Here is a 22,718-nt window from a genome sequence, read left to right as displayed (position 1 = left end):
AGTCAGTAGTCCAGTAGCCAAACCACGGTGGCAGCTATACATTCACAGCAACAACAATAAGCTGTAAAATTAATTGATTTACAAGTGTGAAAATGCGCAGAGCGAGACAGGTGGAAATGCCAGTGGGTCATAACAATAACGCCTGCCGGGAAAAGGGAAATGGGAATGAAAATGAAAACGTACCGTAAGAATGCACATTTAGTTCTAGCTTAGTTCTGTGTATGTGGCAAAACAGAGAGTGTAAACTACAATCCGCTTAACGGTAATTGCCGTACAACGCCCGCATACCCTAACCCATTCATTACAGTGGGAAAAAATATTTCAAATAGAGAATAGAATGAAGAAATATAAAAATATAAATAAAGAAATAACAGAAGTATGGAGCGAAATATTATGAATTTTTGAATAATATTAGTGTATGATTTTCGTATTATTAAAACTTGTTTTTTTATTTTTGAATAATATATATTTTAAATATTTTGTGGTAAATGTATACAAATTTTCTAATCCGAAAAGTTACACATTTTTAACGACTTGTTTATTATAAGTATTTACAAAGTAAACTTTATTTTTGTTTAATTTAATTTGTTAATTTAGACTTTTTTACAAATCACCTAGTAATTTCCCCCTGTGTAGCGCCATTTTGTCGCGTGCTCTTTAAAGCCAACTTAATGGCCCCCGGCCACGCCCACTTCCTGCACCTGCTTCATCCATAAATTGCGTGTAATTTTGGATTTCTTACTGTTTGAATGCTCACAAAGCTCATTTATATTTCATAAACTTAAAGGTTGTGGGGTTGGGGCAATGGGTGGCCGGAAGTAAGCTTTTGTTTTTCAGCCGTTAGTTCCTTCCGCTTCGACTGCTTGTTTATTTGACTATGTATGTACGTTCTGTTCAGTTTTGTTTTGCTTTGTTTGTTTGGGCCTTGTTTTGGGAGGCAATTTAATAAGCGTCTTGGAGCTTTGCGTGTGTTTTTTTGTGCACCGTATAAAGAAAGCTTAAGGGTTTCTATTGAAGAGTTGTTCCTCATAGATTGAATGGAGGGGGAGGGGGTTTTGCCGGATTTATTCTTGACATCGTTGGGTGTGTGGGCGTGTCTAGAGGACAAATATTGTTACTTTGATTGCATTTAATGTCTAAGCGCGGAAATCAATCAATGGCAACAACAACGGACAGCGTCTCGATTTCGCTGCAATCGGTGCAATCATGAGAGTCGTTTATTTGTTGCGAAATCACAGCTAAAATGCTGCTCAATTGCTGGTCTAGCTTTTTGGGGGTGATTCAATAGAGGCAACTAAACTCGACTTCTTGGGCACACAGAGAAAAACAATCGTATCGAAAGCAATTATGTTAGCACTTATCTGATCAGAAATAAATGCGCTTATAATAACAAGGGTTCAATTCATTGGGGAGTCGACATATGGTTTTTATCCACCCTGAATACAAGTGAACAAATTAACTAAATAGGGTAAAATTGAGATAACAAAATGTGGAATATTTTTATTTATCAGTCAAAGTTTTGTTTGATTAAAAAAATGTTAAATCATGTGAAAAAACAAAAAAATTGTTTTTTTTAGGTTAATTTATGTGGGTAATTCCTATTTTTTGTATAATAAATGATACCTTTGCTGCCTTTTTTCTCTCCGTGCAATCTTTAAAATATATATGAACCTGGGAGTAATTGTGCCAATGTAACGTGATATTTCTGGCTTGATTGCACTCTTGCTTCAATTGGCGATTTCAGATTGGTACTTTATCATTCCGTAACGATGTCAACCAAACTAAATTCGGCCACTCGATAATATCGCTATCCAATTAAAAGAGAAAACTGAAAACTGGGAAAGTGCAGCTGAACATCAAACATGCTGAGTTTCCATACTTCTGAGGAGGCCACGTATTTAGCCTGGGTTTCGCATCATTTCAAATGCTTTTCGTTGCTGCAGCCCTTTCGACACGCTTTCATGATGCCTGTTAGCCCATGAAAGAAGCCACATCAAAAAATATATATGCTTAGGCGAAATGAAATAAAAGTAAAGTTTATCTCGGTTTATTTTTTGTTTTTGTCTGTGATGTTTTTTGATGGTGCGCCAATTGACAGGGCCTTTAATTTCTTCGGCTTTTTTCCCCTCGTTGCTCTTTATTTTTGGTTTTTTATTTCCTTTGGTCTTGTCAACGCATCGTTCGGCTGCCATAATTCAAGTCTTTCTGTCTGTTGGTGGCACGCCGTTTGCATAGCCAAACATTTGCTCTTAAATAAAAATTTATTTGGTATTTGTGCGAGTTTTTTCACTCACATTTTGCCTTGTTTATTGACAAGTTGAGGGAACGTGAAGATCTCTGCGCTTTTTGTTTTATGTATTTATTTTATTTTTCCACTCTTTGTGTGCTCTTGGATATTTGTCTTCATTTATTTATATTGATTTTTGTGCTACTGCCGAGGGTTTCGGTGCTGATTTAGTACCTATATGTACGATGGTAGACAGCGAGTGGTCAATGGCCAATTTCGTTTTCATTTGCTAAGCCAGTGAGTAATCACAATGCATTTATCTATCTATCGACCTTTCGCACACTTTCCTTTCCCCCTCCTCACTCAGCACAGTAGCTTTTCAATTATTTAATTTTCCGCTCACGTTTTGTTAGTTTTTCACGTAGTTTTTCATTGGCCCTCAAGCTAAATGCGACAAAAGGAAAATCCCAACGAAATTTGGTGATAAAAATCTTCGAATAAGAAGCGAACCGAAAGTGCATCTTCAACTCTCGGAGGCGGCGACATTCTCACGTTTCCATTGGCATTAAGGTTTAGTTGATCGCCTTCGCCATTTAAAGGGGATGAAGGAGGGTTTTACGAAATACACTTGGAATTATTTGGTACTTAAAATACTTGATTTTGAAGCTAAATTAGTTTATTTCGGCTTTAAATTGTTTGCAAAATTAAGGTTATTGAAATTAATTTTTATTAAAATGTTTCCTTTTTTTTATTGCTTTTTGAAAAGTTTTTTTTTTTTTAACCATAAAAATAGTTATTATTTTATGGTGTTTTTTCCAAGTGTGTGTGTGGGTGTGTGCTACTTTTTCCCATTCACTCGCTTCATGCTTCATTTGGCAAAGCTGATGATGATGATGATGACAGACTCGGAGTTGGAGTTTCGACTTTGGGTAAGGCAGCATAAATTCCATTTAAATGGCAAACCAGTCCTCAGCTCCATCAACAATAACATCAACAACAGCACAGCCGTGATGCATCTTCGGCTTCTTTAGGTTGGCCATTAACAACTATGGAAAATGCTATGTGGGCAGCCCAGTGACACACTAAAGTGGCACCCAAGAAAGCAGAAAAAATCTTATTTTTTATATTTAAAAAAAAAAAATGGTCTGCACGAGGTAACAGAAACCGCATTTAAATGCCGGGCTGCAGTTCAAGTTTCGCTTTTGGTTTTTTGCAGATGCGCAGGCAGGCACCCCGTCCTCATGTTTTTCCCTTCTGTATATCCCGATTTTTAAACCAACCGGTTTTATGGCTTAGCCAAGCTCGCCTAGGGCCATCTATTCTTCTCGTCTTTTTCCCCCTTTTTTCGTTTCTGGTTGGGTTTTTGCCGTTTCCCGTTGCCAAACGTTTTGCCGTTGTTGTGGATATTGCTGCTGTAGGCACCTGCATTTGACGTTTTAGGTTTACCGTTTTGCAGTGGCAGTTTTCCACTGCTAACCTGGTCAGTTATTGCCCACTGCTCTGGCCTGGCGAGGCCGTAATTTCATTCATAAAGTTGGCTTACTATTCGTGTTTCGTAACTTTAAGGTTAATGGACAAAAATGGTCAAGCAATTTCAGAAAGTTCGGCTAAAGGGGCTATAACCAAAAGTTATTTTTCATGGGTGGTTTCACTAGATATCCAATTGAATTTTTTATGTTTAGTTAAAGAAGTAGCTTATATATTTTTTGTGGTATTCAATGAATTTTAATAAATAAATTAAATAAATAGATAAATTAATTAAATAAAGGAAAGAAATCAACGTATTTTTCGAATTTTCTGTTATAATTTTAAAAATTAGTGAAATCTGATACCTGCCTTTTTCGAATAATAATTTTCTCTCTCAACAATTTTCATTAAAATGCGGAAAGCTCAGAAATTTGATCAGGATAATTAAATGAATAACTGCAGCAATTTACCATTCCGAATTTTCAAAAAACCATATTTAAATAATGGCATTTTCAAATGGTAATTTTATCCTTGGCTCGCAACGTGTTTCTGAGCTGCGAGCTGAGCCTTAATTATAGACAAGCAGAGGCGGCGGGGCTTATTGCATTACAGTGCTCATTACGTATACGAGACGTGTGACGCGCTTTTCATTAAATTCCCACCCAAACACCCACGCTGCCGTTGCGATGGGATGTGTGATGATGTAGTGTTTGTCTTATTAAAAGGATGCAGAGTGGCGAACATGGCATTTTGTGTATTTTGAAATAAATTTCCGTTCTGTTGTTTGCGAACAGATGCACACACCTACGCACACACATGAGTATTTGTATCTTGTAGCTCTCGGTGCTGCAATTTCAGAGCCATTCTGCAGAGCAATTTCTGCAGTCATATTACATGTCACAACACAACCCCCTCACACCTGAACTTCCTCTTACACTTCAACACGCTTTCGCTGTAATTTCCTGTTTTCGCAAAAACCGAAAACTGACAGAGGCAGAAAAGCTTTCACTCTATCTCTCTGGTATTTGTGTGTAGTGTCCTAATTTGCACAAGGACTGGCTCTCCAGCTTAATATCCTTGGCTGGCTCTGACGATAGAAATTGCCATGTAAATTGATTTGGCACGTTCTGCATTTTGCTTTCCGTGGCAATTATGGAGATGTGACCTTCGACCAGGCCAAAAAAAAAGTAAAATACCTGACCGGATCAGATCTCTCCAAAATAGGCAGTGACATATTGCCCTGACATCGATATAATACTTTCCAAATGCAATCTGGGCGACAGACGTGACCTGCAAGTTATCCGCCCATTGAGCAATCACCAAAAATCAGTACAAGTTGAATAAAAGCCCAAAGAGACACCCACCAAAGCAACTTTAAATCAAACAATTGGTTGGCGCGTGTTAGGCAAATTTTCAGTTTCAATTGGTAGCCTTTAATTGGCATTCGCGTCATGAGCCAAGCCAGCAACCAACCAAGTTGGCCCGGCTTTTTAACGAGCGTCGCCCCAAATTCGCCATTGCATCGTAGACCAAAATTGGCGCTTCGATCGCTGAATTGCGTCAGCGATTGAGCAATTGGTCAAATGCCTTCTGACTGTGTCAGGTTCAAACTGGGGAGTTGGCATAGGAATATGTTATGGGTAATGGTAATGGGTAATGCTAATCGAAACGGACGCACACGGCCGAAAAGATTGGAGGAAAGTACGCAGTCAAGGCACACCAAAAAATTTCACTCGCCATTCACGTCACGGTTTATTAATATTCCGTTGATGTAATGCGACTGAAAGCGCACACATTATTTATATATAATTTGGTTTGACTTCTGACAAGTGTGGCAGCCTTTCGGGTTTGTTTAGTTTTTGTCTAAATATTTTGGTTCATTATTCAACAAAAATGTGAGTGATATTTTAAGGTATTTTTGTTTTTACCAAGAAAGAATACATAAGTGAAGGGAACATAAGATCAAAGTGAAATGAAACAAGAGAGAACGCTATAGTCGGGTTGGTGTCCCGACTATCTAATACCCGTTACTCCGCTAAAGGGAGTGCGAACGCTGTGTCTGGTTGGTGTACCGACTAATAATCGTAACTCAGCTAAAGGGAGTGCGAGGGAGATAGATATATGTTGACAATTTATAAATCGTATAACTTTTTAATGAATGGTCCGATTTGAAAAATGTCTTCTACATTTCGATAGGTATAAATATACACAACAAAATTGCATTTATACTTCTCGGAAATTTTTAAAGATGTGGGCGCAGGACCCATTTTAAAATCGTTAGTGGGCGATTGTGGGCGTTAGAGGGGGCGTGGCGCTCGGCTAAAATAAACTTGCGCTGCGTAGGAAGCCAAAGAATATGTGTGGGAAATCTCAACCTTCTAGCTTTTGTAGTTTCTGAGATCTCAGCGTTCATACAGACAGACAGACAGACAGACAGACAGACAGACAGACAGACAGACAGACGGACAGACAGACGGACAGACGGACATGGCTAGATCGACTCGGCTAGTGATCCTGATCAAGAATATATATACTTTATGGGGTCGGAAACGCTTCCTTCTAGCTGTTACATACTTTTGCACGAATCTAGTATACCCTTTTACTCTACGAGTAACGGGTATAAATATAATTATAAGATGTTAATATAAAATCATTTTTAAAAAATCTAAGAATTATTTAATAAACAAATAAAAATTCTGAATAAAAAAGAAAGTACCAGAGCTAATGGACATATTGTATGTTTTTATTTATTTACACAGTGCCTAATAAAAATAAACTTTTTTTCTGTTCGCCAGTGTAATTATATTTCACTCACTTTTCCAGTTTTGCTTCTTTTTGAAATGCATTTCCCAGCGTGATTTTTTCAGGCTTCCCCCACAAATATTTGAACGCATTTTTCTTTCATTATTTATGTTTTTTGAGGAATATATATAATATTTTTGCGGCGCCCATCAATCACCAGCCGTGGAATGTGTGACACACTTAAACGTAACGCATACGCAGCGTGTGCTGCCAAAATGCAATATATTTAATGAGAATGGAAAATTGCTCTAATATTTTGTTTTTTTTTTTTTGCATTGAATCGCCGAAAAATCTTTGGTAGACAAAACGCTTGAAACGCGGGCACTTGAAAGCGCAGCGAGCGAAATTGTTGCAAAATGGAAACGTAAAGTGTTTTGTTGAAAATTCTCCAAAAACAACAGTGGCGAATGTAAACAAAAAGCGATGGCAGTTGGCGCTGGCCCCAGTCAATAAAACAGTGCCAGCTGCCTCTTGTTGTTTTTTTATTTTATTTTTTTTCTGCAGAGTAACTACAAATGCAAATTGCCAGGGCCGCAGTGCCGAACGAAATATTTGCCATGTAAATATGGCCCCCAAAAAAAATATATATAAAAAGAATATTCTTTTCGTCCTGGCCCCTCTGTCGTCCTCTCTGTTCAAGAGCAATTAAATGAAAAATATTTGCGAATGCAGCGAAGTATTCGCTTCAAGAGCCTGTGACCCAGCCCGCCCTCGAAAGCGTTGACAGAAAATTATGAAAACTTATTGGGAGTTGTTTAAGGGAGAAGTTTTTCAAAAGGAAAACTTTAGACGGACACAGAAAGCAACCCAGACACAAGCACATACGCAGACTCATTAAGAGAAGATGGTTGTGGTGCTCAAGTGCAAGTCACCACATTCCCTACGTCAGCAGCTGTCGGAAAAGCGGGGGAATAGCGGGGGAAAAACATTTTCATTGGCACAACAGAATGAATTTTCATACAAATTTTTATGTAAATTTAACATGACAAGTTTTATTTTTCGTACACGCTGTTTAGATATACGCTTAGGTGTGTGTGTGTGTAGGTATAGTACGTTTGTGTTAGAGTGCGCATATATCATGGGTTGGCCAACGTGGCGGATGAGCAACATGAGCACCAATTTGCACACTGCGGATTATGTCACAAGTTGAGGGGGGAATATCAGGGCACAGATACTTGCACCTCGCCGACTTGTCATTTGTGGCTTGCATTTAATTAACAAGCTAATTTTTCAAAGCGCAAATCGCCAAGAAGCCGAAACAGAGCGCACACACAACTATGACGACTGCAGTTTGATGGCCTGTGCCAAAATAAATATAAATAAAAAGAAAACAAATATAAATACTACCCATAGCGCGTTGAAATAGCTGCCTTTATAGCTTATGCATGGCATGATAGATGAACTGTGTCCAACGGATGAAATAGTTGAACGTCTAGGAGGTATTTAAAATCGTTTTTGGGTATTTTTAAACTACACCAATTAAACGAACTAAACTGCAACAACAACGGAGGCATATTATTCAGTGTGTTTTCGCAACCAAATGTCATGCACAAAACATGTACAACGTTTCTTAATTGAAAAGCACAAATATTTGGCAGTATTTAGCATTTAAGTCATACCACTTACCTGCATTTCTGTGACATTTGCATTAAATCGCAAAATTAATAACCATTTCATGTAAGCATCTGGGCCAGAGGGAAAACATATTAAAATGCCACTCGCACGATAAGCCTCGTTCTTTCCATTTTAGCACCCGAACAAATACAAAAAAATATATCCAGAAAAGTTTCGTTTTGCCTTGCCATGTTGCTCCTATATGTGTGTATTCGAATTTAGCCAACAACCAACAATAAGCTGCAAATTTTGCATATTTCATAGCTGCTGACAGAGGTTGGGTTGGGAAATCCGGGCGAGACAAGCCAAATAATGGCAAAAATTTATACAAATAAAACTGACAATTTAAAGCGCATTTTGTTATCCCTCCCAAAAAACCCAAAACCCAACGAAATCCTGGCCCACATCCTGACTGCCTGCTTGTCTGTCTGTGTCCTTTGTCTAACCAAGAGCTTAATACGGAAAGCTCTGGACCAGCTCCCGATGGGGTTACCACCTGCAAAATAAACTACCTGGATTTAATTTTGCACTTTTACGGCACGGCACCAGACACACACACAAATAGGAAAATGCTTAGCAAGAAAGCAGGGAAAAGGGGAAGCTCAAGAAGTATGAAAAGTGTACCTGGGTAAAAACTAATACTCATAATGTTCATTTTAAATGTGCACTCGAAAAGGTTGTTTATTTTGTTGGGGAGAATATCCCTTTAAAGAAATTTTTTTGTTTTTAATATTTTGACTTAAAATACCTAATAAAATGGCGACAATATTTGCCTTTCGAAGCGAATGTAAGAATATTTTTAAACATTTTTACTGTTATGTTTTTCATAAATACTGATGTTTGATCAACTTTTTGTTCTATTCTAAGTAACACATTTTAATATTATTGTTAGTGTTGGCAAAACAAAAACTCTACCTTGTGAAAAAACTAATAAAATTATTTTTTGTAAACAGTTGCTAAAAAAAATATTTGACAAAGAAAAAGCTTCAATCCTCTTTCGAAAATTTTAAATAATTAACTTTGGTATTTAATGTTGATAAGTTATCACTGATTTAAAACTTCTAAGGAGTATTTTTCCTAAACAGATTTAAAGAGCGTGTTTCTTCAAGGGTTCTATAGGGGGTACTTACACTTTTACGACCATTACTAATCCATAAACCCATCTCTCTCTCTCTGCTTCTCTTTCCCCGTTCTCTCTTTCTGATCTCTTTTCTGGAAATGCAGCACATGGTGCAGGCGGGCGTGGCGCCTTTTCCGGGCGCTCCGGCCGGCTATGCCGCCGCACCGAATCCTGCAGCAGCGGCTGTTGCAGCAGCGGCCGCCGCTCAGCAGCAGCAACAACAACAGCAGCAGCAGCAGGCCCAGCAACAGCAGCAGCAACAACAACAACAGGTGGCCGGAGGACCGCCCACCGCTGCCGACAGTTTGTCAATGGCGGTGGCAGCGGCGGCTGCAAAACAGTCTGCCGATCCAGTGACCCAAATGAAGTCGGGCGGCGAGGCCGCAGGATCTGCCAGCAACAATAACAACACAGCTGTGGTGGCAGGAGCGCCAGGATCCGCCGGAGGCTTGACCACAGAATATTCAACTGGCTGCGGGGGCGGTGGTGCATCAACGGCCAATCCGGTGGTGGTGGCCACCAGTGTTTCCGACGTTGTCAATGCCTCGCTGTACATGCAACAGAAGGTGAGTTTGCCTAGATAATTGTTTGACCTTCCCCCACCTGTTTCCCACTCCCCCTCCCCCTTACTTACTCCTCCATACTTTCACCCACCGAAACCACCCACCCACTCGCTCGCTCCCACACTCTGTTTGTGTTTGTGTGTCTTTGATATGCATTTGTAGCTGTGTTTGGTTTTTGGCTTCTGGGTTCGCTTCGGTTTGGTTCGGTTTGGTCTGCTTTGGTTTATAGCTCTGCCTTTGATTTGGTTACGCACACTCAATACACAGATGCCAACTCACACAAATACACAGATAGCAACGCTACACTGAAATAAAATTCATAGCAACTCATTACTACACAGAAAAACCCGTAAATGTCTATTTATTATTTTAAATATATTTTATTAAATATAATTACTTGGAAGCGGTCTGACTTTCTAGAATTTTATTGAATATATTTTACTGCCCACAATACAATTCAAATATATATGTATATTTAATACATCATTGATCATTAAATTCATACTTAAAAAATAAAAAAACCCAGAGAACTCATAATTTAATTGATTCATATTTATTTTCTATAAGTTTCTATAAAATATAAGGCTACATTTTTAATATTTTCTTACATCGCAGACTAATATCTTTAAAATGTTAACTAAGTAGTTCTCGAAGCTATTTTAATTTTTGTAACATGACATTTTATAATAATTTATCTCAGTGTAGGCCAGGGCATTCAAATAGAGGCCGTGCTTGTTATCGCAGCTGCACCTGCTCTTGTTTAGTCAGTATTTGTTGTTGGTGTGAGCGCTTTGCTTTTACATTTTTAATTGCAGCGAGGCAGCACAGAGAAAAATGCCAACAGCTAGCAACACTCACGCACTTTGGCATCCACATAGAGACACACACATCCGCACACCCACACAAACTCACCTGCCTCATCTGCATTTATGTGTGTTTGTGTTGGTCCTTTTTGTAGCATACTTTTAGTGGCTGGTCGCCCTCGTTCCTCATTTGACCCTGGAGCTGGGTTTCAGTATGCTTTGTAGTTTATTGTTTCTTCGCTTCTAATTAAAAATTGACTATGGCACACACGTTGGCTGAAATTTGCAAGGGGCTTCCTAGAATATCCCTCAACTCAGTAGTTGCATTCCACAAAAACCCAAATTATATATTTTACCAACTTTGCGGAAAGCAAAACAAAAATTTATTCGACGCAGAAAGTCGAGATGGAAAATGGGGAATCAACAGTTTTTGGTCCAACAAAGTTTAAATAAATACAAGAGATATTTGCCCAAGAGATATTTGCTTATGAAAATTGATTCGTGCATTTGAATAATTTAACAGATGAGAGCATTAGGTGTATTTTTCACATGGAGCCTAATGTGTACAAACATGTGGCTTGCATTTATTTGGAACTAAATTTCTGCCTTGCAGGTGTAATAAATAATCAAATATTGAATTAATTGCACTATATACGGTTTGTGCTTTTGTTGTTTTTTAACCTTTGACCGGCTTTCTGTTTTACATAGTTCACAATTAATTAAATAGTGTGTTCTTATATGCCAACAATGCGCATTCGCCACGTTGAACAATATCAATTCTCACACTATCAATAGCTGCATTGTTTTTGTTGCTCGTGTTTGCTTGGCCTGCGGCAAAATGCACCGAAAATGCCAATTAGTTTTCGACTTAAACATGGTCTGGGAATTTAATACGCATATTTATGTGCGTGTGGCACAAAAGTCCGTGGTTAGTTAAAGTAAATGAGGTGAAAAATCTTCAGTAATCTTAAACATTAAATCTAAGTCTTAAGTCACTTGAATGTGCATTAAATCTAAGGATTAAGTCACTTGAATGTGCAACAACTTTGGTCAGCTGAATTGTATTTATTTCCACTCGGTCACACATTCAATTACTCAGAAAATTGTATTCAATCAAAAGTTTATTAATATTAATTGGCAAAAGTAAAACAACAACTGAAATGGCTGTCAAAACTTGACATACATATAAATCAAACATAAATTATAAGTGACGTAAAGCAAGAACAGTTTCTTTATTTTTATTATTTATCTATATTGTTAGTTACCATTTCAAAATATATTTACTAGAATATAAACTATGTGATCCAAAAATATTTAGATTTATTATGTGGAAACCTTGTATAATTCATTTAGGATTGGATGATTGTAAGCCAGCATATAGTTTGTAACCACCAAGCATTTTGTCATGATTCATTATACTTTTATATTAATAAATCTCTATATGGTAACTGTTATAATTATATATTCAAGGCATGTTCTCCAAGCAATTAAGCAGCTGTAAAACAGTTGAGAGTAAAAAATTAAGCTACCCATTTAAGCAAATTGTTGGTGTTGGTCGCCTGCCTGTCTGCCTGTCTGGTTTTTTAGCCCACTACTTCCACACTCTATCTCTTAATCCAAGTCCTCCACACATACAGAAACACACAGATAAACACGCAGGCTGCAACTGCAACTAAAACGCAAATCCTTGTTGTTATCTGAAAATTTATCACAGACAAATCTGTCAACACAAACACAGACACAGTACGAGTACGAGTACAATGGAACCAGCCTCGCAGAACCAAGAGTCCCAGGTCCCATTCCGCTTCCACTGACAAATGGACATGCCATGGACCAAGTGCAGCAGCAGCCACCAGAACACCAGCAGCATCTGCAATCATCGCTGCCCCCACAAAATGTGCTCAGCATAGTGAGTCAGCCACCAACAACAAAAAAATTATAATAAAATAAACAGACGAGGAAAAAATATAAAAGTGAAAAAATCCAACAAAATATATATAGAGAAGAGCCGGGCGGACAATTGAAATTTACGTGCCAGTTTCTTGGTCTTACCATGTTTTCTTTCTCCCATTTTGTTCTCCTATTTGTTTACCAAGCTCATCTTCATTAGGCGACCAACCGACTGGCCAGGGTAAAGCTGCTTTTTTCCTCAACTTGAACTCTTTTGTAACTACATTTTTGTATGCATTGTCATCATCAGGAAAATGTTGTTCTTTATGCTTTGCAAAAACAGATGCTGGCCAAGCTTTTTATAATTAATTGAGTCGAGAGAATTAAATTTCAGCTATTATAGTACTGTTACCGCAAAAGAAGCTTATTGGCTTAAAGCAATATCTTTAAAATATTTTTTTAAGGGGAGTCAGTTTACATCAAGCCCTTTTAGTAAGAAAGTCTTATTTTGGCTTGGCGAAAAGTTGATTAACAGAAATCCTTATTTGGTTTTTCATTTATTTATTATTTAATAATACTTTTTTAATTTTATTTATAATTGGATACCATTTTATTTTACTAAATAAAAGAAATGGAATTTTTTAAACCAGAGATAATTAAATACAAAATGTGTCACCGTGCCATGCCAGTTTAAATTAAGATAAAACGAATAGGGAACTCCAATCTGATTCGATCTTAAGCTAGAAAGTAGGGCCACAGAACGTATTCAAAGTTCAAGAATAATACCCAAGTCAAATATTCAAATCAAAACAATTTAGAGCAAATTTCTTGCCTTTTTGCCGGGTCGAAAACTTTTCAAATTTATGCAGAAATTCTTTTAATGCCGAATCAAAGCAGCGCCGGAGACCTTTTTTCAGCCGTGTCGCGTGCCGCACAAAAGCATTTCGATAAACTAAAAAGCGTTAAATGTCATTTACGTGTAACCCGATACCCGAAACAATAAACCCTCCACCTCCGCGAGTTGGCCATTTATGGGGCCAAAGTTTTTCACGCCATTTCACTTTGGTCCCGAAATGTTCGGTAAACATGCAAACCGAGAACCAAAGCAAAGAAAAAATACAAAAAGAACTGCAAAGCGAGGAAAAAATGTGTTTTGTCAGGGCGGGCAAAAATTTGTTTAGATTTATGTGTCAACAATGCGCAGCAAATTAAGTTAAGCGTTATTTCTATTGCCTACATTATGGGGCGAACGCAAATATCTCTTCTTTTTTCGCTGCTGTTCATTCTGAGTTTTATTGCATTGTCATCGAATTTGGTCGCCTGCGTAAATTGAGAATTTTTCCATATTATTCCCGATCGTGGGGAAAGCGCGGGGGCGTTGAAACAACAATACCCTTCGATGGCAGTGCATTTTCAGTTTTAATAATGCAGAAATACAAAATGCAAACATTTCCGCGGGCTCGCTGGGGAATTGCTTCTGCAGTGTGGTGGATTGGGTATATTGCAACAGTTTGCGCGACAGTTTTATTGCATAAGTCAACACAAGTTTGTGCCACAAAATATGTACGTATGTGTACACGGGGCTTTCAGCCCCCGTATTCTCCTCCAGTCTGTCTGCCTGGGTGTTCCCATTGTCTGCGCCTGTGTATGTAACTTTTTATTGGGTCAAACCCAAACCCACACGCTTTTCCGCCCCAACCTCTCACAGGATTTTCATCTCTCTCCTGGGATGTAAACCACTTGAAAATTGTATTTTCATTTCAATTGTTTATTTATTGCGGCACTTGTTCGCATTCGATTTGCCGAGCAGCACTGAAATTTCAACTGCAAAAAATACCATTGGCAAACAAGAACGGCAAACAGCTGGAGTGCTTTCGAAAGTTTTACAAAAATCGCTTTTCCACTAAATGAAATTGGAAAATTAAATTTTTCTCTTTTCAATTTATTTGCGCAACGAAAAATTTTGATTTTTTAGAAAAAAACAGAACGGAAGCTAGCTTTTTAAAAAATAGTTTATTTGTCCAAGATTTACTGGATGGGAACTATAGGATACTGCTAATTTAAAAGGAAAAATAGAATTGAGAAATACATTTTTTTTAGCTGCCTTAATAATGAAATCATTTTAAAAATAATTTTAATTACCCCAAAAACGCCTCCTAATTAATTAATTTATTTCTCTTCTTGTCTTGCAGTCCACAGTATTGATCGCCAATGAGGCAGCAGATTCCCAACAGAGCTCCGCCATGCCCAATTCTGGTGGCGTTAATACTGGCGGCGGTGGCGGTGGAGGCGGTGGCACACCCAGTTCACCGCTCAGCAGCTCCCCGTCCAGCGTAACAGCCTCGCAGGCGGGCGGATGCGGACTGACTCTCAACGGCAGTGCCACCGAGGGCAGTATGTCCGGGGATACATCGCCGGTGGCCAGTGGTGAGCCGCTCCTGCAGACGCCGCCCGCCCTCCAACAGCAACCGCTCCTGTGCAGCAGTCCCACATCGATGCAATCGGCTGGTACTTCGGTGACGGGCAGCTCGATAGCATCCGGCACATTGGCGGCAACCAGCAGCAGTGGCGTTGGACTCTTGCCCACCACCGGATTGGACAGCATTGCCAATGGAGGTGCAGCAGGTTGTGCCGTAGTGCCGGCCAGCACATCGCAGGTGATCGCCCACCTGAATGCAGCTGCCGCAGCGGCCAGCGGCATCATGTCGCCCACCGCGAACGTGGCCACTAGTCTCAGCAGCGCTCTAGTCCCGGCCCAATCGGTCGCCGTCGCCGCGGCCGCCTCCCTCGATGCCAAGAGTCAGCCGAAACGGCTGCACGTCTCCAACATACCGTTCCGCTTTCGGGATCCCGATCTGAGGGCCATGTTTGGGGTAAGTTTAGCCATAGATTTCTTAAAATAATTATGTAGAATTTGTAAAAATTATTTAATTTTTACTTATCAAAATAAAAAGAGGACGAAGTTTACAAATATTTCGATTTATAATATGTCAGTGTCAATAAAGTAAATCAGGATATATGAAAACAAATTAAAAGTATTAAATTTCAAGGGACTTAATAATATTTTAATAAATAAAAGACAACCAAAAATCCTTTTCGACAGCGGGACAACTGTAATCACTGAAATTATCAATAGTTTGGAAGTTTTTTTGGGCATATAAAGAAATAAATAATTCATTAAAACTTTAACTCCTTTAAAGAAATTAGCGAATAATTTTCTTTGTGAGATATTCCTTAGGAAATTTACTGTCCCCAAATATAAACCCTTGAAAGCTTTCTAAATATTAATATTTATTATTTTTCTATTCCTCAGCAATTTGGCACCATTCTGGATGTGGAAATCATTTTCAACGAGCGCGGCAGCAAGGTAAGTTTCGCCAAACTTTCTATCCTTGTAGAAAAAAGCTCGCCGTCTCCGTCTGCAACTGCTTTGCTCGCCTGCTCTCGCTCTCTACCCATCTCTGTCTCTCGCTACTGTCGCCGTCCCTTTTTCTCTCTCGCTCCGCCGCCAATTGTGCGGGACATTTTGCATCTAATTGTCGCACAATTCATTTAAATTATGCACTTCAAGTATTCCCAGATGAGATGTCTTTGTCCGTCGCCAGGGCAACCTTGTCGAGTTGTCTTTTTTACAGCATTATTATTATGCCCGGTCTGGAACCTGGTGAAAATAATTGCATAGTTACCATAGCAGCAGGAATTGTGCATAATTCAGGACCGGAGCCCCAACACCTTGAGATGCTCGAGGAGTTTTAGGGGACAGTACAAGAGAGCGAGGGGCGATGGAAGATGAGTTTGGAGAGCAGGGGAAGGAGAAGGAGGCTGAATGAGGAGTAGTGGGCAAAGTAGGGCACGTGCATGTCGCAGTCGCCACCCAAAGATAAAAAAAAACCCAATCCAACCCAACCCAAAATACCAACCCAACAACCCCACTTAAAACCCAGGAGTAAAAAGATGTGCCAATGGCCCCTGTCCGAAAGCATGTCCTTGGCCGCCTTGTTGATGTATTTGTAGCTTTAGCTTTATCTATTTATAAATATAAACATACGACTTCAACAAAACCCAAAGAAGAGAACTGACTTTGTTGTACCAAATCGTTATTTTTTAGTTTTTTTGAAAATCGTAATCTATATACTCTATATGTTTCTTTAATTGCATGTTTGATTGCGAATGGCAGGGATTCGGTTTTGTAACATTCGCTAACAGCAACGATGCAGAACGAGCACGCGAACGTCTACACGGCACCGTGGTTGAGGGACGCAAAATCGAGGTGGGTGCATGCCATATCATATACAACTTACCATCACACACACAAAACACAACACACACACAAAACACAACACACACACAAAACACAACACACACACAAAACACAACACACACACATACACCCCCAACTAATTTCACACAAACTGTTATAAATGTATCGCAGGAGTAGCGGAAAGAAATTGCTTTTCAACTTTTAATCCTTGCGTGTCAAAGCGATATGGCTTTAAAAATCCAGCATACTACCCTTTCTTTTTTTTTTTTTTGGTTTTCATTTAATCCAAGGACTAGCGCACAGTGATTGATTCTTATTTGCCTTTCATTAAAAATTAATTACACATTTCTCCTTTCGCCTTCCTTTCTGATTAATGCTCACTGGGAGAGAGCCGCAAATAATTGGCATTTAAAATATGCTGAAAATGCGCAAAGTACGGAAAAGTTCGTCTGTCCGACGGTTGGTTAAACAAATTAACAGAGCCGCATAAAAGGCTGAAATGCAATGTTATTTCCCTAGCAAATGGCAACGGAAATCGCGCGAGTCTAATTAAGTCCCTGTGTCCGCAAATGGATTCCATATACGTATGTCTGTGGATGTATACATGGCGCAACCGGAAGCGGAAACGAATGTCCGTCCGTTCGCTGAAAGCCTTCAAAAATTAATTTTCTCCATTTTTTCAATCGAAACAAATGAAATTTAAATAAAATTCAGGTTTGATATAAAAACATTTCAATGGCAACGTCCTTTGTAAAAAGTCTTTGTTATTTTTTACGAGACCTTAAACAAATAATAATCCTTTTAGTATTTCATAAAAATTTAAGTTTAAAACCTAAAACAGAGTAGGAGCAGTGAATAATTTCAATAAATAAAGAGCATTTTACATTTTTTTTCATTCATTAAATATATTTGTCGTAAAAAATCCTGAAAATTTTACTTTGAGCTTTGAAGTTCTTAAAAATAAAATGGTCGTAAATAATAAATAAAAAAAGACTTTAGAAATTTTGTAAACACCCTACCGAAATACACACTTCTACAAAAACTTTGAACACTATTTGCCACAAATTTTGTAATTGTTAACTAACACATAATTTATTTCTACATTCTCTATACATGCGATCTTTATAAATATATATACTCTGCTCATATGTGTGTATATGAAAATAAAAAAAATCTTTAAAAACTCATCACCAAACCAACAACAACAACTACAACCACCACGCTCGCTGATCTATCAAAAATAAAATAAAATAACCAATTGTGAAGGTGAATAACGCCACTGCACGTGTACAAACCAAAAAAGTGACAACAGTACCCAACGGTAAGTGACCCTAACACACTCACACTATCTCACAGACAAATCCACGTATAATCTCACACACAGCCATATATACAAAAATATTCACATACATGGCAGCTAAGTTTAAGCCACATAATGAAACAAGTTCAAATGTTCGGCTAAGAAATGCAATTACGATGAAATGTGCAACAGTAGCAACAGCAGAAGCTACGAAAATAGCAATAAAAGTCTGCTCAATTTAAGTGTGCATTGTTTTTGCTGCTATTGTTTAGTTTCTTAACATTCCTCAAGTTTTCGTTTTTTTTTTGTTCTTCGTCGTTGTTTTGTTTGTTTGTTTTTGGAACTTTTCACATCAACTTCTTTGGTGGCCAAAAACTGAAACTAACTGAAACTGAGAAATTGAGTTGCCGGCGAATGTGTGTTTCCTAATGAAAATGTTACAATTTTTTTTTCCTTTTTCGTTGGCAGCACACGCTAGAAAATTTTCCCCGGCTTGAAGCAATCAAAAAAAGTTGTTAACTGAAATGCCACTAATTTGCGGGAAACCATATTCAATACATATCTATAACCCCATTGCCTTCTGTATATTTTTGTAATTTAATTTCTTGGGGTTTTGCGGCTGCCTAACTAAATGCACATTCAAGACACATTAAAATAATATTTAATATACATCACAATTAATGCGTATTTGTGGTTTCGATTAAGTTATGTTTAATGCCTCTGCTTTGACTATGATATTGATATTGATGATGATGATGATATTGATTGACCAGCGTTATTTATATGATTTTCATTTTGTTTTCTCTCAAACACCCCACACAGTTGTACTGACCAAAGATGGTGCCATACCGGCCCCAGCTCTAGGTGAGCCAAATCCAAATCCAAAAAAAATAAAACCCCACCCAAAGAACAAAAACCAAAATGAAATAATGAACGTATTTCGTAATATTTTTGTTTTTGTAATATGTGTGCCTGCCAGAAAAACGTAAACTAAACTATGACACGAATGCTCGCTGCTTGCAGCTTTCGATCCCCTCCGCCCTTCTATATATAATCGTTAGACTTAAATGAGAGGTCCTCAGATATGCCTTGGCATGTTGCACGTTAACTGTTGCTAACTGTGTAGTGTACTCGCCCACCCCTTTATTGGCTGAATGAAATCAAAATTTAAACTCGTCCTAAACGATATACCCTACAAAATAAATAAGCTAAAGTTTAAATCCATCCCAGCATGCTTAAAAAGCTAATGGAGTAAATGTAGAGGTGCTGGGAAATCTAAAAGATTCTAGAAATAGCACATATTTTATTTTCTAAAAGGTACGAATTTTTAAATTTATTAAAATATTTTTAAAGGAATTTAGAAGTCTATAGATTTTTGAGCACCTTTTTAAATAATAATAGGATAATAATGTCAAGGCCATAACTTCTCTAAATTTCGCATCAGGTGGCATACATGTGTATTTAATTATTTATATGATAGTGGGAGTTCCCTATTATTTCATTTCCTAATACTTCGTTCTTCATAAAATTTCTTAAATTTCATTCAATTCTTTGAATTTATATATACAAACATTTTGGAAATACCCTAATCCATATTAATTCTGTGCGATTACTAAGCTCTTTACCCCAACTTTTATGTTATTTCTTTCTAAATTCGAGAATCAAAAATATCCATCTTAAAGTTCACTCAGCTAGAAGTTCTTAGTTATTTCTTGTACCATTTGCAGTTTAGCGCAGTTCCAGTTGAAGTTGTTGTGCGCCCTTTTGCAGAAATAACTATAAAAAGTGAGATGAGAAGAACGAAAGAAGTTGAAACCGAGAAAAGTTTTTCCATGCAATGTATAATAAATAATACTGCTGATTAAATCGTCTTCTCTCTGTTTGCCATTAAAAAGTATTCACAGCGCAAAATCTATACTTTGGGTACGTTCAATACGATAAGCCGCTTACAAAACCGAGCAAACCAAACCAAACTGAACCGAAACCCAAGGCATGAGATTGAAAAGGATGGGATGGGAAAGCGAGGAGCCATCTGGTAAAGCGGCTCAGGACGTTGGCAGCTTTGCTCCAGCTTCAGCTCCATCTCCGTCTGCAGTTGGCTGCTATGTCCTCCTGTTCCCTGGTGGTCGGTTATCCTTGTGCTGATGCAAAATGCTTTTGTATTGCCAACAAAACTTAGACTCGGACACAAAAAGGCCAATATGACTGAGCAGACGGGAGGGGGCCATGTTTGCCATTTTCCCAGGCAGCATCCTCCCATCCTGACAGCTCCCTTTTGGCCCTGTCCTTGTCCATGTGCACGTGCACCTAATGCGCTTCATTTGCGTTGCACTAAATGCTGCTGGAGACCAAGAAGTTTACCGGCTGTCGCAGCCCATCTCAGTACTATTGTGCACTACAAAAATGTCGCAAAATGACATCATAAAAATACCCTTTAAATTTGTATTTATAAAAAAAGTTGCGGACTTAAAACTGATGATCTAGTGGAAAAGTGGAAAAAGATCTGATTAACATGAGCAGATTCATTTTATATTTTTTAAAGATCAAGATCATATCGACTTTTTATTGATAAGAAATATGGTAGAAATGACCATATTTCATATCGTTTTTATTTTCTGTGTAGAAGTATTAAATATGTTAAAGGAGAAAATATTCCATATTTTCGTTAAGTGTAGGCTGAAGAAAGAATCTAAGGGACAGCAGCCAGGCTCCATTTTCTCTAGGTCCTGGCAGTCACTTTATCACGTTTCGAACTGGCTTCTTTTGCATGGCAAATCGCCTGCTGCATTATTACCCTGCCGGAGGACGCCTCACGTCGTTGTCCTGCTCGTTAGGCGGCAGTCGGGCTTTCCGAGGAGTCAGTCAGTCACTCAGTCAGACAGTCAGTCAAGCGGCAGTCGGGATAATTGCAAATAAACCACAAAGTTGCAAACATGTGGTGGCTCACCCTGCTGGCAAAACAATCCGCTCGAAAGCCACACTCACACACACACACCCATAAATTTAGCAAAAAAGTTAAGTTTCCTGGTTATCCTGGGGGCGGAGTAGGACTCTTGGGGCGTGGCTGAGGGCAAGAACGTTTTATCCAAGCCCTATGTTTTGTTATGTCTTATGCAAATGTGCACCCCACACACACTTACTTTGTGCATTTGCAAGAAAATTTACTCCGTATAGGTTGATTTTCCCGCACAATTTTCCCCTCTTCTGACTTCTGCCTCTTCTCCTTGCCATTTTAACTTTCTTGGTGTGTTTTCCTTTTTTTGCGTTGATCCTTTGACATGTTAAACTTAATGCGCCCTATCCCCCGTCACTCTGCTCCCCTTTTTATATGCCGTTCATGCTGGTGTCTTTCTGTCTGACATGTCTCTTACTGCATTTTTCCTTGGTATTTCGGGTATTTATTTTGCCATTTTCCAAGGCAATTGCAGACTCCTGTGAATTTCCATGGCACAAAGAGACGAGAGCTCATTGTGTAATCATTCGATCGGTGGAAGGAAGCAATCATTGCTTGCTTATTTGCCATTTTCTTAAGCATTTCGAAAGCATTTGCAATGAATGCAAAGTTTAAACTTACAGAGGCAAAAAGCCCTTTGTTTTTTATTAACCAAAGTATTTTTTTCACTATTAGAAAATTAGTTACATTCTTACCTAAAAACTTTCCAACTATAATTTCTTCTGGATTAAGCTCTTTTTCAATTGAATGCCTGCCATATTTGGTACACTAAATACTGATATACCATCTGTCTAAATCCCTTTTCTCTGTGTGAAAAATAAGTTTTGAATTCACACATGTATGCAAATACCCCTTTTCCCCAAATGAGAGAAAACACAAGGATGCTGCATGCAACAGCAAACAATGAAAACACAATGCCACAAATCAATAAGTATTCTACAGTATTTAACCAATTACCATAAGCACTAAAAAAGGAAATCAATCAAGTATCTGTTATAGAGCTGCCTGTTTTTTATGTGCCTAAGACATGTATCCAACAATATTATTATAGACAACCCGACAAAAAAATGCAACAAAAACCCAATTTAAATGCAAAACTAATGAAAATATTTTCTTTTGCCTTTTCCATGCCAACGATAAAAATGCACAAATATATTTGCAAAAATATATATAAATCTCTTGCCGGACACAGTCTGCGTACAATGGCCAGAAGGTAAGCGTTTTGTCCCCATTTTTCTCTTCAATGTTTTATTGCTATTATTACGTATTTATTGCCTGCCGTACTTTCGTTGTAATTTCTCAAATAAATACACACACAATTAAACAATAAACACCACGTCCATACAGAGAAGCAATAAGTTATCATAAATGTACAATAATTGACCAGTTTTCGTTTCTGTAAACATACATATAAAACTACATGTATTTATAAGAGTTTTATCAACGAATTTTTTAGCTCGTAAGCCGAAAGACCGAAAGCGAAAAAACAAATATTTAGGCAGGCCACCAATGTTGATACTGTTTCATGACTATTGATATTTAAGCCCATGTGTAGGTCATCGTCGGGAGGATTAAAAAGTCCCACAGTTCACCAAAATGAAACCATTTTTGCGATTGCATTTGTTCGTTATTCTTAGTTTTATTTTGTTGCAATCTGCAAATATGTTTGGACAAAGTACATATATATTTTTACGAGCATTTTCTTTCGTTCAATAGAG

General features: G+C 38.2%; 1 protein-coding gene across 13 annotated transcripts in view; it reads left to right on the top strand.

Annotated features, from left to right (window-relative positions):
* The window catches only part of Rbfox1 (RNA-binding Fox protein 1), a 95,354-nt gene that overhangs the window by 59,680 nt on the left and 12,956 nt on the right, over positions 1–22,718 (top strand). For 6 of the 13 annotated variants that reach the window (XM_044393764.2, XM_044393763.2, XM_044393771.2 and 3 more), the window contains 8 exons: positions 9,335–9,796; positions 12,311–12,505; positions 14,679–15,359; positions 15,800–15,853; positions 16,664–16,756; positions 18,014–18,068; positions 18,870–18,911; positions 22,193–22,213. In XM_044393764.2, the coding sequence (XP_044249699.2) occupies positions 9,335–9,796; positions 12,311–12,505; positions 14,679–15,359; positions 15,800–15,853; positions 16,664–16,756; positions 18,014–18,068; positions 18,870–18,911; positions 22,193–22,213 (1,603 nt within the window). The remainder of the gene's footprint in view (positions 1–9,334; positions 9,797–12,310; positions 12,506–14,678; positions 15,360–15,799; positions 15,854–16,663; positions 16,757–18,013; positions 18,069–18,869; positions 18,912–22,192; positions 22,214–22,718) is intronic. The other 7 variants (XM_044393769.2, XM_044393767.2, XM_044393766.2 and 4 more) reach the window with 3 other exon arrangements.

This window comes from Drosophila takahashii, chromosome 3L (assembly GCF_030179915.1).
Source record: "Drosophila takahashii strain IR98-3 E-12201 chromosome 3L, DtakHiC1v2, whole genome shotgun sequence".
Lineage (NCBI taxonomy): Eukaryota > Metazoa > Arthropoda > Insecta > Diptera > Drosophilidae > Drosophila > Drosophila takahashii.
Note: the sequence above shows the minus strand (reverse complement) of the source record. Positions and strands in the feature narration are given on the sequence as shown.